The following is an 18,366-nucleotide window of genomic DNA, read 5'->3' on the forward strand; positions in this document are numbered from 1 at the left end:
ACAGAACAAATGTCCTGTAGAGAACTGGAATCTGAACTTCAGAAGATAAGTCTCACTTTTTACTACCAGTGATAAAATCTTAGTAACCTATAATAAATTTACTTATGCACTCCTGTTTCATTAGAGCAATTCAGTTGGGTGCAGTTGGTAAATGCTAGCTTTATTTTCGAACGTCATGGAATGAGTTTAGCACCGTATCCGCTCTCAATTTTTAAATTTATTCATCGTCTGAGGCTTGTATGTATCAACTTAATCTGATAAACGATATAGCTTAAGTGCTCAGTGGTTCCTACTTCTTCAGATATTTCTCTTAGTAAAAACATTTTCCCTTTATCTTAATGTAATCTATACGCTAGTTTTACCTGTCTGTCTTTCACGTGTAACGTTTATTTGGTTACAAACTTGTCTAAAAATATTTCACCAAAAATAAGGAGATCCTACATCTATGTTCTGTTTCCATTAAATGTGGAAATCATCATAACGTTGAGTGGTTAATATTAATGTGTGTGTATATATATTTATAAGTGTGAAAAATTATCTTCGTTATTTTATAATAATTTACTTATAAAGTGATTTATCTATACAGAAAAGTTGGTTTAAAATATCATCAACAACAATCAGATGTTTCTTTAACGTCCTGTTTCCATCATATATGGATATATAAAAATCAACATAACTATTGAGGATTAATTCTAATATGTACAGATAAAAATTTGTTTATTTGTTTTTTGATAACCGCAAAGCTTCATAATGAGTTATCTGTGCTCTGCCAACCGAAGCCTAATACTTAGCTTTACTAGCACTTACTGATGGACTGTATAACAATATTTTTTGTTACGGTTAACCTTCAAGGAACTAATTTACTAATACAGAAAGGTTGTCTCTAAGAAAATAATTACACTAGAAATGTATTAATTTTATATACATTTTTATGTATCTTGTATTCAACAAGTGATATGTGGTACTACATATCACAATAATACAGATTGAACGTGGATATGTTCTGACAGATTTACACCTTTCGACGTCTAAACAAAAAACAATATAACGACAAAAATTAATTTGACATTTTTGAAATTCAAAACAAATTTGTTTCAAATGAACACTTTATTTAATACTTCATTATTGTCCTTACCTTACACAAATGCGTCTCTCGGTTACACCTGACGCAGGCAAGTTGCTAACATGATTTTACTCCCTAGATTTAACATTGTGCAATCACAGGAAGTTCTTACTTCAAGGATGGAGTATACTTGTAAAAATTTACAATGTAATTACGATGTAATTTACAAGATTGGTTCACTTAATTACTGTCTTTCATATTATCTAGAAGAATGAATATCACATCATGAATCCAACTCCTCTGGTAAGTGCAAACCAAACGTAATATTAGTTTGATTTCAATGATGATGTTACTCAGTGGCAAAGGTTGCATTTGTTTTAGGACATCACGTATAACATTTTCCTTGGATAATATGCAACTTCTTAGAACACGATTGAAGGCATTATTTACATAAGTGCAGGTAATAATAGTAATGTGATCAGTATTACATTTTTCAATGTTGCAATCATTAGAGTAATTCAGCCGTTAAAGCTTATAATTAATAATGCTCTCAAGCATTGATGGTGTATTTTACTAAAAAACTATAAAAATACGAAATATTTCATCAAAACTCTTCGCTAAAAATATTACACTGAGGAAACATTCACCATAATCTTAAAGAACAGAAAATTTGAGGTTTTAGTTTTTACTAAAACACGTTCAGCAAACAGTTCAACTTAAATAAGTATGCCAGATCAGCGATTCTTTGTTTTAGGATATTTAATGATTGACAACAGTCCTCTACAAATTATATTCGCTTCTTAAGAAATATATCGTAGTTTTCCATTAGCACCTTCAACTGATGGTTTTGTTAAATTCTTAACCATGAAGACTAAGACCAATGATTCAAACTATTTAAAAGTTCCACTTTTAAAGCTCGTAAAATACAGACTCAAGAGTTCAACGATACATCTAGTAAGTTTGTAAAACCATCATAGAAGTGATCAAACAACAAACAATTAAAACTGTTGTCACGATATGCAGTCGATTAAACATCGTTTTCGTCTACCATTCGACACTTATTTGTTTAATCTTGTTGTTTTCAGTTGGTATTTTGAATATCGTCTTCTCCTGATGTCAGCAATTTTCCTAACGCATTGAATTTTTCCAATGGTTTTACTGTGCCATCTGAAAGCCAAAACAATAATAACAAAAGATGCATTAGTTATTAAGTTCTTAAAGTGTGTTTTTAATGATAAAGTCTTATTAAATAAAACCACCACACAGCAGCGTTTTACAAACTTTCATCATCCACGCCCCTTAAATAAATTTTTTTACAGCAACCCACACCTTTTTAAATGAGTGAAAAAGTAGGTTAAGCGATGAAATCTAATGTACAAATACGCATTAAAATGTTATATGTGTTGCAGTAATTAGTTATTATTTTCATTAATGGAGAACATATTACAATAATAAACTTTGGAATATTGCACCATTGACTCTACCCCAATTTATGAAACACTGCTTTTCCAAAATGTAATATTTATGATTGGTTTGCTTTGTTTTGAATTTCGCGCATAGCTACACGAGGGTTATCTGCGCTAGCCGTCCCTAATTTAAGAGTGTAAGAAGAGAGGGAGAGCAGATCGTCATCATCATCCACCGCCAATTGTTGGGCTTCTCTTTTACCAACGGATAATGAGATTCACCGTCACAATGTAATGCCCCCACGTCTGAAAGGGCGAACATATTTGATGCGACGGAGATTTGAGCCCGCGACCTTCAGATTGCGAGTCGAGCCCCGTGACTACCTGGCCATACAAGGCCTAATATATGTATGAAAATTTAATATTGACTTGTCAAAATTATTACTTTTTGTAAATTAGTTTGAAAATCAATAGATAATACTTCCTGCATGTGTCAGCAGTAAGTTCACGGACCTGTATACAAAAATGTGGTGTTCGATTACCTACGGTGGACACAATACAGATAATTCATCGTTAACAAAAGAAAGAATGATATATGACAACTTATTATATAAAACCATCATGTTTTCAACAGTTACACGTTACACGTATGTAATATAGTTCTTGTGATAAATCTAATTCGTTCTTATATATTTTATGCACATTTAGTTCAGAAGATATTAATGTTAGGTTATAATATTGCACTTTTTGTTTCCGGTTGATGTTGAGACGTGAAACGGTACAGTGGGTTGTCTGGTTTGTGCTAACCGCAAAAATCGAATCAAAATTTTATCATTTTAAATCCTCATGTTTACTGCTAATCCAAACGAGCCGTTTACGTTAGATGATTATTTACGTTTAAATAGAAAGCTGACCAAAGGGCTATATTCGCTTTCTCAGTTGCAGGGATTGAACTTCCATATTTAAAACTTTCGTTACGCCACTGAAAGGTCATGTTTGAGCTACGGTGAATTTTACAAATTAACTATAATTATAAATGATGAACTACATACTTATTTTACTAACAGTTTGTATATGAGTGACAACATAAATAATTTCGATAAGAAATATTTAATTATAGTACACACACTAACTGTTATCAAATCAATCAAATGTTCTAAAATAATATAAATTGGTTTACCAACTTACCTTTAAAAACTTTTACGATAGTTTCACACACAAATCTGAATTGGCTCTGTAACAATAAGAGAAACTTCAGATCATCACCATTTGAGTTTCAAAAGCGCCCTCTGAGCATTTTATTTATGCAAATATTGGTGATATCACCTTAATCTGATCTATAACGATCATTTGTTTCTTACAGTTGCTTTTTAAAGTTTAAGCCTTAAATTGTAATGAGTAATACGATGCTGTCAATATTAATCTAAAATATATTAGTCATTATAATATTACTGAATCCATCTAAATTAAAAAATAAACGTATGAAATATAACTCAACTACTCATTAATAATGATACACTTTGGTAGGTAAAATTAACATGTTTTTGAAATTATCTATTTAATTGTTTTAAATTGAGTTTTCAACGTTTGACTCTCAGGTTTATGATATTACTTTTATCCAAAAAAAACCAGCAAAGATATTAGTTTATTTAAATATAAGTTTCTTCAGTTATCGTTGTTTCTCATGAATGATTCGGCTACGTTTCATCTATAATTTATGATATAACCTGGCAATTATAGTGTATTTTTTTAAAACTGTTGTAGTTACTCATGTTGGTGGGGCCCGGCATGGCCAATGTAGGTTAAGGCGTTCGACTCGTAATCCGAGAGTTCGAATCCCTCTCGCACCAAACATGCTTGCCATTCCAGCTGTGGGGGCGTTATAATTTGACGGTCAATCCCACTATTTGTTGGTAAAAGAGTAGCCCAAGAGTTGGCGGTGGGTTGTGATGACTAGATGCCTTCTCTCTAGTCTTACGCTGCAAAATTAGGAATGGCTAGCACAAATAGCCCTCGAGTAGCTTTGCGCAATTTTCAAAAACCAACCAATCTACTCATGTTAGTTTTAAACGCCAGTTTTATAACAGTTAAAATACTCTAACACAGTACTCTTGGTTATAACTTTAATTCATTCCACTTCATTAGCCTAATACGGGTTCCAGCAAGAAATGCGAATTACAGCATTTCCGTTCCACAACTGTTACCAACTGCCTAGTAATACTAAACACATTGCAGCAGGTCACGAGTTGCTCGTGTTTTGTGCAGAACGTCTTTGTGTACCTTTTGTTAAAGTGTTGAGTTTGAAAGGAGACAGGCGCGTTTTATCCTGTTCACAACTCAACTCTACTTTTTATTATTTATTTGAAACTTACAGAGTACGTACTTAAAAACACCTAGTAAATTTCTGAAGTTTGTTATCTTGTAAAAAATTTTCGTATATGGACTAGACCTCACAGAACTGCCACGATTCATTTCTTTGGAAAGTACAAACTCTTCAGGCTCTGGTAGTAAATTCTGATTCATGTTCATCAGACGGCAATCCTGAGGGATCCTTATGTGAGGCTTTCCTTGTATTTTCAGATGATGGTCCGGTTTCATATCTCTCTAGTGCCGATAAGCATTCTTTCTCTTTGTCAGTAATTCAATCTCTTACCACAAAGAGGAGGAACTGCTTATATATTATTTTTTTTATTGATTCAGGGATTTGTAGATAAAATATGAATACAAAAGGCCGCAATGTATTGGATAAAGTACTACCAATTTTGTCCATTTTACTGGTTTTTTTCTTAGAATGGTGTTGTATGAAAAGTATTGATTTGCATGATCAACACCTTTCATGTAGGTCCTGTATTGGAGAACACATACACTGATGTTTTTAAAATTTCTTCTCCAGTTATTCTATTTTTATTTTTTGTGGTAGAAACAGATGAGTCGTGTGAGGTCGAAACCATTCTTACGAATTTTACATACACAATATGTAAAAACAAGAACACCATCTCTTCTATGAAAAGCTGTTTCACCTTTTTTCATTGTTGAAACTTCATGCTAGGTGGTAACCCTCTATTCACTCTAAAGGCTATCCGCGCTAGCAGCCTCTAATTTAGCAGTGTAAGACTAGAAGGAAAGCAGCTGGTCATCATCGCCCATCGCCAACACTTGGGTTACTACAAATAGTGGGACTGACCGTTACATAATAACGTCCACAGGGTTGAAAGGGCAAGCATGTTTAGTTTGACGGAGATTTGAATCCATGACCCTCAGATTGCGAGTCGAGCACCCTAGCCACTGGTCATACTGGACCAATAACTAGTCATCACCAAACATTAGACTTGTCACAGCATCAATACTTGACGCTCCGTACAAAACATGGGTAAACTCGTGATCCGCCAGAATGTTAATAGATGTAGCAACAAGATTAATAACAACGTTAATTGCAACTTTCTCTAATAAGCAAAGCTGGATATTTAGTAAGAAAAGAAACTGATAACATTTTACTTACATACTGTATGTTGGATATTGCTATTCATGGGCTTTACGTTCAATGACATGAGCTCATAAGGAGAGCTTTGAGACAAGAAGAAAATGTTTAGTATTATGGTATTTGCCGCTTAACAACTTACGAATCTTGCTTATCCAGCTTGGGTTTTAAAAACTATCAGTTTTAATTTGTGAAGCGTAACCATATTGCGCCATATGCTGGCGTAATGTCGAATCAAACGAAGTAACAGTGAATGTCTAATATCCCTGGTGAGCATTAATAGGTGAAACTCATACTAACATGATAAAACAATATGATAATTAATCTTGGAGACATAAGTACAACAAGAGGGCTAATGAAGTGGAGGTTGATCAAAAGTAGGGATCATAGGAAACATATTAAACTGTAAACGCTTTCAGTAATTCGTAACTATATTTACTCTACCAAATATAAAGTATAAGACTGACAATTTTACTTATCGTAAAATATACGAAAAATAAACGTTTTAAATAATTGTAAAGGAAGTACAAAGGCTGACAAACACGTTGCATTATCTTAAATAAGATATTTTAAAGTTGTACTTCTATTGATTACTAAATTGTACTTAAAGGTATAAATAAGACACATTTTGTAGAGAAGAAATACACTTCGAGAATAATTGGGATACAAATGCTATATATTATAAAAGTATATCAGGTTAGTATGCTGTATAAATGCTGTAAAGGTGTAAACGTAAATTAATGACAAAATCTGTGTTAATCACAAACCTGATCTTAAGTATGATACTTGTGTTTCACATGTTATATTCAATAGTATGTTTCTTACTATGACACTGATGTTTCGTTTTTTATATTACACAGTCTGTTTCTTAGTGTGACACCAATGTTTCACATGTTATATTCCATAGTCTGTTTCTCACTATGACACTGATGTTTCGTTTTTTTATATTACACAGTCTGTTTCTTACTATGACACTGATGTTTCGTTTTTTTATATTACACAGTCTGTTTCTCACTATGACACTGATGTTTCGTTTTTTATATTACACAGTCTGTTTCTTACTATGACACTGATGTTTCGTTTTTATATTACACAGTCTGTTTCTTACTATGACACTGATGTTTCGTTTTTTATATTACACAGTCTGTTTCTTACTATGACACTGATGTTTCGTTTTTTATATTACAAGTCTGTTTCTTACTATGACAGTGATGTTTCGTTTTTTATATTACACAGTCTGTTTCTTACTATGACACTGATGTTTCGTTTTTTATATTACAAGTCTGTTTCTTACTATGACAGTGATGTTTCGTTTTTTATATTACACAGTCTGTTTCTTAGTGTGACACCAACGCGTCGCCTGTTATATTCCACAATCTATTTCTAAAGGTAATACCAATGTTTCACAGCTTATTTTAAATTGTAACACCTTACTTAAATGAAAAATTTATAACAGTCAACTCTAAAGGGATATGGAAACACCAATACCATACAATGGTGTATCCCTTACATAAAATAGCACTTTGACTAGTTAATGTACTTGTACAAATTTTTCGTTTTCATTCTCGTGTAAAATAGTATATATTTTTTAAACTTGCAGTTGTTTGGATCAGCATGGGTCTCTGTCTTCGCATCTCCTGGACGATTTCTAAAGGATAAACTGGTTTATTGGCTTCGATAAGGCTCATTGCAGTCTCCATTAATATAAGAACTCCAGTTCTTCCAATTCCTGCACTATAATAGAGGCAAAACTTAAGATTACGCCTCCACATCAATCCTTGTTTTGCAGAGAATTTCAAATTTATCATTTATATCAAATGATACATAAGGGTTATAACACTAAAATTCAGGGTCTGATTCCTGCGATAGACTCAACACACGTAAACCATTTTACAGCTCCTCACTTATAAACAAATAAACTTTTCGATTTGGGTGCGTTTCAGTTACCAGACATGATAATTTTAAACCCTCACTTTTGCCTTTACGTCTATTTCAGACATATTTATTATTATTATCTGAAAGGATAAAATAGCGTTAGTGTTTTTAAATGCATAGACTTGGATAATTTGCTATTTTGTCTTTAAAATCATTAGTGCAAGTAACAATAAAATCTAACAAATATTCTGATAGATTAAAGAGGCCAACATTCGCAATCGAATGCACCATACTTCCACCATGCAATCCCAGTACAGCCACTTATGCAGCCACAAAAATTATTTATGTCACTACTTGAGATCTGCAGGTTGGTATCTTTGTGCCAGATATCGTGTAGGTTGGTTGGTATACACATTAATAGTGCACAAAAATATCAAATCTTACTTTCCTTGCTAAAAAAGTCCCGTTATGGCCAGATGGGTTAAGGCGTGTGACTCGTCTGAGGGTCGCGGGTTCGCATCCTTGTCGCACCAAACATGCTCGCCTTTTCAGCCATGCGGGCATTATAATGTGACGGTCAATCCCACTATCCGTTGGTAAAAGAGTAGCCCAAAAGTTGGCGGTGGGTAGCGATGATTAGCTGTCTTTCCTCTAGTCTTACAATGCTAAATTAGAGATGGCTAGCGCAGATAGCCCTCGAGTAACTTTGCGCGAAATTAAAAAAACAAACCCACAAACAATCCTTGCTAAAAAATTGAACAAAAGAAGATACTATCAAAATTGTCTGTATATTTGTTTGGGATCTGCAAAGAATATCTGTGTACCAATTTCAATGTTAATTGGTCGAAACAAGCGTAAGTAATCAATAAAACCCTATAGAATTAGGTTTTGTTGTTTTTTTTTCACTTTTAAACTCTATAATGTTCAAAATTGGGCATATCTTAAAGTTTTGTATGTATACGTAGAAGATTTGTAAAAACGTATTATCTTTGAGGTAAATCTTATGTAAATTGACCAAAATGAGTTGAAGGAATTGTCAAAAAAATCTTAAAATTTTGCTTTTTATGGTATATTCAACATTCTTATAACACTATGTAACAAAAATGTTTTTCCGGCCCGGCATGGCCAGGTGGGTTAAGGTGTTCGACTCGTAAACTGAGGGTCGCGGGTTTGAATCCCCGTCGCACAAAACATGCTCGCTCTTTGAGCCGTGGGGGCGTTATAATGTGACGGTCAATCCCACTATTCGTTGGTAAAGGAGTAGCCCAAGAGTTGGCGGTGGATGGTGATTACTAGCTGTCTTTCCTATAGTCTTACATTGCTAAATTAGGGACGGCTAATATCCCTCGTGTAGCTTTGCGAGAAATTCAAAACACACAAAAGTTTAATTTTTCTTGTTTCTGGGCAGAAAGTGTCATTTCTCAATTGCTTATGCCTAAAGTAAATGGAAAAGACCTATTTTTCTCTTTACCATCCACCGCCAACTCTTGGGCTACTCTTTTACAAACAAATAGTGGGATTGACTGTCACATTATATCGCCCCCATGGCTGAAAGGGGCGAGCCTGTTTGGCGCGACGGGGATACGACCCCACGACACTCAGATTACGAGTCGCACGCCTTAACACGCTTGGCCATGCCGGGCCTAGAAGTAATCTAATCATTATTCACTTTTGATAGAAGTAAACCACCCTATTAACTTAAAACTAAGAATATATTTAGTAATGAGCATAGGTAATTAAATATAATTGTTCATGTTAATCTACTGATATATACATTTACTTTTCAATGAAACTTCTATGAAGCTTTACGTATTGAGTGCATTTTCTATTTTCCTTTCATTTGTTCATGCTTATACAAAATGTTTTATGAACCCTAAATTTTAAATTAATTTCATTTTGTACTTTAATTTTTATAATTTGTTTCATCATGTATGTGAAGAGGGCGATTTTATCCTTAAAACAATTTCTCAGTTCTTGTATTTAATTTTACAAAGAACACCATTTTCACACACACTTAGCTTCTGAATGTTTTACTATCAGAATATAGCTGCACTTGGCAACAATATATAAATCTTGTTTATTTTATCCACAAAGTTTCACTAGGTTTACATGGCAATCTAAGAACTAAGGTCAACATAATTTAATTTTAGCAAAAAAAAATTACATTAAAATCTATAACAAATGTAATCTACAAGTTGTTGAAAACTTCAAAGTAATTTATCTATGAGCTGTCAATAAATAAAGCTCTTAGGCCCGGGAGTAAGTACAGAAATTCGTTCTATGTACTAGAGAGTGTGTGTGTATGTTTTCATTTAGCAAAGCTACCTCGGGCTATCTGCTGAGTTCACCGAGAGGAATCGAAACCCCGATTTTAGCGTTGTAAATCCGTAGACTTACCGCTGTACTAGCGGGGGACTTACTAGAGAGACTTGTTTGTTTTTTAATGTCGCACAAAGTTACATAAGGTTTGAATTTTGGGCAGAGCTACACGAGGACTATGTGGGCTAGCTGTCACTAATTTAGCAGTGTAACACTAGAGGGAAGGCAGCTCTTGAGCTACTATTTTACCAACAAACAGTGGGATTGACCATCACATTATAACATTCCCACGGCTGAAAGGGCGAGAATGTTTGATGTGACGGGAATTCGAACCTGCGACCCTCAGATTACGAGTCGAACGCCTTAACCACCTGACCATGCTGGGCTTATAGTAGATAGAAGGAATGATTAAACTAGATATAAATAAACACCTTTACATATCTTAAGAATAGGATTATGTTTTTTTTAATAAGCATGTCTTATTTTATTTTTCGTCTATTAATGTAGTATTTTCTGATGAGTACGTTCATCTGAGAAGAATCAAAACAATAGTTGTTTCTAGACGCGTTTTAAAACATCAAATGGATATTTTATACGGTCTGGCAGACGGTTAGAAAGTTGTTTATTTGTATCACCACTTTATCACGTTTTGAATTTTGTAGATCATTTTGCATACACACTTCCCCAAGTGTCATTTACTACATTCCTTTTGTGAATTTTAAAGACGTAGTTCTTTTTAATATTTAATATGTTCGTAATACCTTCGAAGTTGAAGACAAAAGCAAACGGGCTTAAAAGGGCTTCACATTAAACAGTGTTTGGAAATATCGTACTTATTCAATATCTGGTTATGCCTGTTTTTTTGTGTGTATATGTAAGTCCATTTGTACATATTTACGTCAGATCTTTAAATTGTATATTTTCCCTGTATGTTAAAGATATAATGACAGAACCACGTAAGGTAACTTCAACATATCTATTTAACGAATAGTAGCAATTAATGAAAGGAAAAAGAATACTAGGATTAAAGAATACACAAACAATTAAAAAGTATTGGCTAGAGCTTGTTTGGATTTGGACGCAATAACGACATTTCACTATATTAAATAATATACTAGTTGGTCGTATTAGAATATTATTTTGCTGTTAAACTTAATAAAGACGATTAAATGGACTTTCAACTTACACTACAACCAAAAAGTTTGAAAAAGAGTCAAGTGGTAGAAATGAAAAATAAAATAAAATCGAGCACTGAAAGTAAAAATTATTTATGTACAATGTAACAAACTATTCAAATATATAACTATTTCAACAGATAATTGCCACAGTAAAAAAATACAATATACTAGTTCAACGAGAATAATTTTACTGAATTTACATTATAAAAATTACTCTTTGCTAGAAAGAGTTTTTTTCAGAGCCTAGTAGTTACAAGCTCGACTCGCAAGTCTCAGGTTCGAATCCTAATATCGAAAATGCTCGCTCTTTAAGCAGTGAAGGTGTATGATGTGTCATTGAATCCCCTTATTTCCAAGTAAAACAATATTAGTACATTTACTTTTTAAATATTAGAGTATCTCCACATACTTTCTTCTTCTTCTTTCAAGCACTTTTCATTTGATCGCCAATCCTTCATTTCTCAGCGAATTTATTTATAACTTGATAACAATATACCGTGGTCCAACATGCCCAGAGAAGTATTTTCTTTTAATTTAGGCTTTTGTCTCCCGCTGGGACAGCGCTAAGTTTTCGAATTCACAATGCTAAAATTAGGGGCTCAATTCTTCTCGGTGGACACAGCAGATAGCCCGATGCAGCTTTGCTATAAGAAACCACACAAACACATTTAAGTCTTTCTAAAGATTTTATGGATTCTAAGGTTAAACAACCCAAAATCGTATATTTTGGACAACAGCAATCAATATGAAAATTGGCACAAATATAAAGTTTCATGCGCCCACCACATTGGCTTAAAATGTTTTATTAGCCTAATTGAGGTCTTTTTAAAGTGGTCGGAGCTCACAAAAAAGCATAATTTTAGGAGTTTCGGTTAGTTACTCGGCCGTAGTTTGACAACTTTACATGGGGTTTAGTACAAAGGTACATTTCTGCAAATCCTACACATTAACAAACCAAAATGGTGAACCTACACATTTTGTAGCAACTATAGCAGCAGGTCGACATGCCACAAAAAAAGCATAATTTTAAAGTTTTTGACAGGCAGTGATATAGATTGTTTTGAATTTTCTTCATTTTTTAGAAATTTTCTTATGTCACAATTAGCCATTTTGAGATTACGTAGTGGACACATGTTGCATTCGACCCCGAATGTTAGCCTCTATGATTTCCAAAATTTTTGGGGTTAGATTTAAAATACATATTATTTTTAAATATTTTTTTCACGATTTAAGACGTTCCTTTTATATTTCAAACATATACGCTATAACCTAAATGTCCAATTATTTTAAACATTTTTAACTTTGTTCTTTCCATATATAACACCTTAGGGAGTGGACATGGCATGGCCTGGTGATTAGGGCTTTCGACTCACAAACTGCCATTTCTGGGTTCGAATTCCAGTCAAAATGAATGTTCGTTATTTCAGCCGTGGGAGCTATGATGTGAGGTCAATCCTACTTTTCGTTAGTAAACGAATAGTATAAGAGTTTGCAGTGGATGGTGTTGACTAGTTACATTTCCTCTAGTATATCAATACTAAATTAGGGAAGGCTAGTGCTAACAGCTTACGATTATCTTTGAGCGAAATTCCTCAAACAAAAAGAAACTTTTTAGTACTTTTTGAAACCACTTTATACTAATATTTCATTATTAATTTTCATTTCCGGAAACTGGAACAAATATGTAAAACTGTGAAACAATCACACTTATTTTTTGTAACAGAGTTTGCTATATTCTTTATCAAAGCATTTTGCAAGAAGAGTCAGGCGACTAGAGGATGCCCTTATCCATATAGTATAATTTCTGCACAAAGGGGAATTAAAATGCACTCGTGATAGAGACCTAGATCGGTGAGCCCAAAATTTTCACGAGTGTTGCATTCGTGATCCTCTAGGGATCTTGAAAGCGCCATGTTTGAAACTCTTTTAATACCTCCCTTCACAAGTTAGCCTGAGCAAACTTGGCTCAAGTACTCAGGCACAATGAACGAGTGATCTAACCAGATTTTTTAGGCACATGCCTTCTTTAGGTAACTAAAAACATAACTGGGTATAATAAAGTTTGGTCGATATACTAGAACCTTAGTAATTCATGAACCCAATAACACGAGTATTTCCTGCTAGCTTGTAGCTTGGTGGTTAGGACGCTCGACTAATAATATGAGGGTCGAGGAAGTTTGAATCACTTTTAGCCGTAGTAGCGTTATAATGTTACGATCAATCTCACTGGTTGTTAGTAAAAAAGAGTATCCAAGGAGCTGGCAGTGGGTGGTGATGAATAGCTGTTTTCTGTCTAGTCTTACACTCCTAAATTATGGATGGCCAGCGCAGATAGCTCTCGTGTTGCTTTGCGAATAAACTGAAACAAACAAACAAAGAAACAAACAATCATGCTAATTTGATTTAAAGGATGATCCAGATATATATTTTGATTTTCGTTCTATAATAGCCAAGAAACTTGTCCGCTACATTTATATTAAACGAAAGTTTTCTAACACCTAAAAATATGTTACTGTCAAAGTACTTGTAACGTATTTTATCTCCACCCTTAGTGAGTAACTAGTTTCCTTGAGCAATGCTTATTATTAAATTAGTACAAACTTGTTATAGTAAAATAACAACATTTACATCATGCACGTATTATAATGCTCATTTTTGAACTTTTGTTACGCTGTCTTTTTGTATATGACATCTACAGATGGGTGGTGTAACAAAGTGTTTATTGAATTATGCACGATAAACAGCGACCAAACAATCGATCCTAGCTTTACATTCAAAGTAAATAAGAGCCATAACTCATTCAACTACTATACTTACTATGCATTACTCACTATTTTTTAAGTCTTAGTTAGTTAGTTAGTTATCACCATTAGATTCCATCTAGGAACATAGGGCCGCAATCGCTTGCGGATTCTTCAACAAGTATTTAAGTGAGTAGGTTGTTAGCCCACTGCACCGAGCCGACCCTAATTTAGCAGTGTAAGACTAGAGGGAAGGTAGCTAGTCATCACCACCCACCGCCAACTCTTGAGCTACTCTTTTACCAACGAATAGTGGGATTGCCCGTCACATTATAACGCCCCCACGGCTGGGAGGGCGAGCATGTTTGGCGCGACGCGGGCGCGAACCCGCGACCCTCGGATTACGAGTCGCACGCCTTACGCGTTTGGCCATACCAGGCCTTTTTTAAGTCTACTCGCTTTAAATGGTGTTATACTAAATTAATAATGAAATCCGTATTACAAAACATCTAAAAAAAAAAAAATTGTTCAACATAAAATTAGCAAGTAGGAGATTTTCGTGTGAGATATTAAGGTCAATTAATTGAAATATTAATTTGAAAAATAAATTGATTTGGTATTGTTTATATATCAAATAATTTACTGGCTGCTACTATTTGATCCAGAGTGATAGAAGAACTACTAACCTACAATGAACGATTGTTGGAACGTTTACTACGTCACGATATTCTCGAACCTTCCAAACAAAACTGAGAAAATCGCTGGCATCAATAGGAACGCCGTGATCAGGCCACGCTATGTACTGCATCTGATTAACATTTGTTTCTGTATTTGTCTAGAAACGGAAGAGAGGACAGAGACATTATTAGAATTCAATACTGTTATGCAATAGCATGATGTATTGCATTTTGTAAGATTTCGTGTGAAAAGTTTTAAGTTTGGTCTTATAACACAAAGATTTGTGTTATATCTTATTGTGTTATTTGTGTTAATGTTTGGAATAAAATATTATAATTTCTTCTGAAAGGTATGGTCACGAATCGTCATTGTTTTATATAATTCGTGAATAAAATATTAAACTTTTTACTCAATCAGAGAAATGAGAACTTCAGACAGGCCCAAGGTAGGTAAATAGTATTTAACGATATGCTAAATAAATAAGTTTTTAAACAGTGCATAATACACGAAATTGCCGAAGAAGAATGAAAAGTCTGTCTGTTAAATCATCTTCCTAAAATTGGTGCAAAACTAATTAGTCAAATGTTGTGATTTTTAAGCTTTCAGTTCAGAAAGTTTTGTAATAAAAGTTCAAATAACTTTGCTTTGATTTAGTAGCCAACACATGTTAGCCTGTTCCTGAATCGTGACTTTGTTGGAGAAAATTATTAGTTAATTGGGAAGAAATGGAAATTAAGAATATTTTCATATTTGACCAAGTAAAATTTGTACAAGTACTGGTAATAATTCAACTGTTTTTATTTCTGTAGTAATTGTTTTGTTATTTATTTTTGTAGTAACTGTTTTGTTATTTATTTCTGTAGTAATTGTTTTGTTATAAATTATAAGCAAGTCTACGAATCATTTGTCAGTCCGAAAAAATGTACTGAATGTCCGCTACATAGAATAGCTGTAACACTCGTAACATAGGCCAAGTTTACGTATCAATAACATATTATCTTTCATTTCTCTGTGCTAAGGATACAGTCCACATTGTTGTATTTCAACTAATTTTAATATTTATCTATATGTGACTAAACAAATAAATTCTAGTGCTTATCGTATTTGAATTTCCTCTACACACTCTTAGACATATTTATGTGCTGCAAAGCTTAGAAAATTGTTAATAAAATATAGTTTTATAAATTATTATATTTGAAAGATATATTAGCGTTTTTGTTACCGGTTTCCAAAGTAACACTAATAATAACAGAATCGTATATTTATTTTCTTTGTTTATGCTTTAAATTTAAACATATTTTATAAGCCCTAACTTGAACAAATATATCACTGAATTTGAAATAAAACATTCAGCGCATAAATAAAGTCTTCATAAATTTACCCAAATGTTATCCCGTTAGTAGAGAACAGGGGTATCGCTAATAGTTTCTACCAGTTACGTTTCAACTCTGTTCTCAGAGTGCTTCCATCTAAAACTTATTTCACCTTTTCTAAATAAAAACTATTAACAATATTATAATTATAAAGATTTTAAAATACTTGAGGTTTTAAAATTGACAGGCAACACAGGATTTCTTTTGTTGAAAATGTTCTTGATTCTCCAATATTTTTGTTAGTTCTTCAACAGTTTCTGTGATTAAATACAATTTTATACACATCCCTAACCACTCGAAACACAATTCTGTTTATTTGGTGAAAAATATACAAAGAGTAGACTTCCAGTTTTTGATCAACTTTTATTTAACACTACATATGTATAAGAAACACAATGTGCTAGTATTAATCGGTAACTTTATTTCATTTAACAGCAACTGCCCTTCCTCTAGTGGAACAAATAACTGTCCACCATTATACAGTGTGTTCTGCTTTACAACAATTTTACTTAAGAAAACGTTCACGTGACACCATGAGTAGCTAGAGTATGAGTAAAGTAGCAAAGTTGTGTTGTTGTGTGAACATTTGAAAAAACATTTCAGTGAATATGACATGATGTAGTCTTACCTGCTTATGTTTTAGACGAAATTCCCGATGAACAAGGCACGGAGTTTCTATTTCAACTGTACATGTGATCTCTAAATGACCAAATGTTTCCGTTTTATTTTTATCCGGCCAATACTTGTGACATTTTGTTCGACCACGTTCTAACAAGGTTGTAACCATAACAACTAACTTCGATTTCTGTTCCCACACCATCTGAAAAGACAAGGTGCGATTGTTTGCCTGTTTTCCACCGTAGGGTCATAAAATCTATTTTTACGGTTAATAGAATCAGGGCTAATGTAATTGGGATGGTCTATATATCACAATAAAACTGATAACAATAATATGTGATTAAAAACATTCTTAGTCTTACTCTAATGAAAATCACACAGGTTATTAATTAATAAATTAGTTTTCTTACTTCCTACAATCTACAAATATCGTAGAACAAATCATGTAAAGCTCGTAATTTTCTTGTGTATTTAAGAGAAACAAAATAAACATAATCACGTCGTTAACTAATGTTCTGAGATTCTTGATGACGAGAAACCCACTTGAAGTAAATATGTACCTCAGAACAACTGGAATGGGTATTAAGACCTATAAAATACCCATTCCAGCCGTTCTGAGATGCTTTACGTTACCTAGAAAGCATTTGTAACTCCAACCTTTCAGTGAATTAACAGGCAGTAAAACAGACTTGTGAGCATAATTACAAATTTGTAACTTTTTTTTAACTTAGTGAAATCGAGACAAATATGAAACTGATGCCAATTTTGATTACGTCTGTCATATGTTCTGCCAACAGCATTTTTTATGCTACAGCCTATTTAGGGTACTTCATGAGCCTAATACATGATGCCAGTTTTTATCATTTCTGTCAAAATTTCTGCGAGCAGTGCCTTGATGAATTCTTACCAAAAAACTAATGTCAGTATTGACCAAATCTGTCAAACGTGCTGTAAATAGCGCCTTTTGGTCAAAACTGATTTGGGGTATTTCATGTGTTAGAGTCCAAGAAGTTTACTGTGAATATCAGTCGATTTTTTAAAAATTGAAAACCCCGATTCAATTGGCGTTATAAAACCATTGTTTACTGTAAATCCCAAGAAATAAGTAACTTAAATTTAGTTAAAAGATACCCTTAACGTGTGATGATTATAGTAACCTTCTGACGGAATGAGAAAACTCTAAAACTAAAGTGTCTTTGGAAATCGCTTTAAATTAGTTTTCAGCAAACATTGAATTATTTTTCATTCTTGATAACCTCGTTTAAAATAGAATATGACATTTAATTATATTGCATGTTTACTTAGAATTAAGATAAGTTAATTTTGTATTAAGTAAATTTTATGTTCACTTAGACTTGAATATAATGAATGATCAGGACAAACTATTATCTATTCAGTAACAAAAATAGTCATAGCAATAAAAATATCAGTACTATAATATCAGTTGTTAAAACTAAACTCTTTAATATAATTTCAATACAAAATTTAAGAATCTTCTTAACTTTGTTAGTCGTTGGTGTAGCTGGAGATTTAGAACCTTAAAATCCAGGGTTCAATTCTCCGTGGTGAACATAGTAGATAGCTTTGCTCTAAAAACAAACTGTCGTGCCTCAATCGACCTGATGAACTCTGGCGTT

The 18,366-nt window shown here is 33.3% G+C and overlaps 1 protein-coding gene across 8 annotated transcripts in view; it reads right to left on the minus strand.

The window, feature by feature from the left end:
* Positions 1 to 936: 936 nt before the first annotated feature.
* LOC143233924 (tyrosine-protein phosphatase non-receptor type 3-like) overlaps positions 937 to 18,366 on the minus strand; it is a 66,775-nt gene continuing 49,345 nt past the window's right edge. For 3 of the 8 annotated variants that reach the window (XM_076470816.1, XM_076470813.1, XM_076470814.1), the window contains 3 exons: positions 16,740 to 16,931; positions 14,747 to 14,895; positions 3,724 to 7,681 (listed from right to left, as the gene is read on the minus strand). In XM_076470816.1, the coding sequence (XP_076326931.1) occupies positions 7,507 to 7,681; positions 14,747 to 14,895; positions 16,740 to 16,931 (516 nt within the window). In that variant the 3' untranslated portion in view covers positions 3,724 to 7,506. Of the gene's footprint in view, positions 2,231 to 3,657; positions 3,704 to 3,723; positions 7,682 to 9,880; positions 13,679 to 14,746; positions 14,896 to 16,739; positions 16,932 to 18,366 lie in introns of those variants that run through there. The other 5 variants (XM_076470818.1, XM_076470820.1, XM_076470815.1 and 2 more) reach the window with 5 other exon arrangements.

Source organism: Tachypleus tridentatus, chromosome 12, assembly GCF_004210375.1.
Source record: "Tachypleus tridentatus isolate NWPU-2018 chromosome 12, ASM421037v1, whole genome shotgun sequence".
Taxonomy (NCBI): Eukaryota; Metazoa; Arthropoda; class Merostomata; order Xiphosura; family Limulidae; genus Tachypleus; species Tachypleus tridentatus.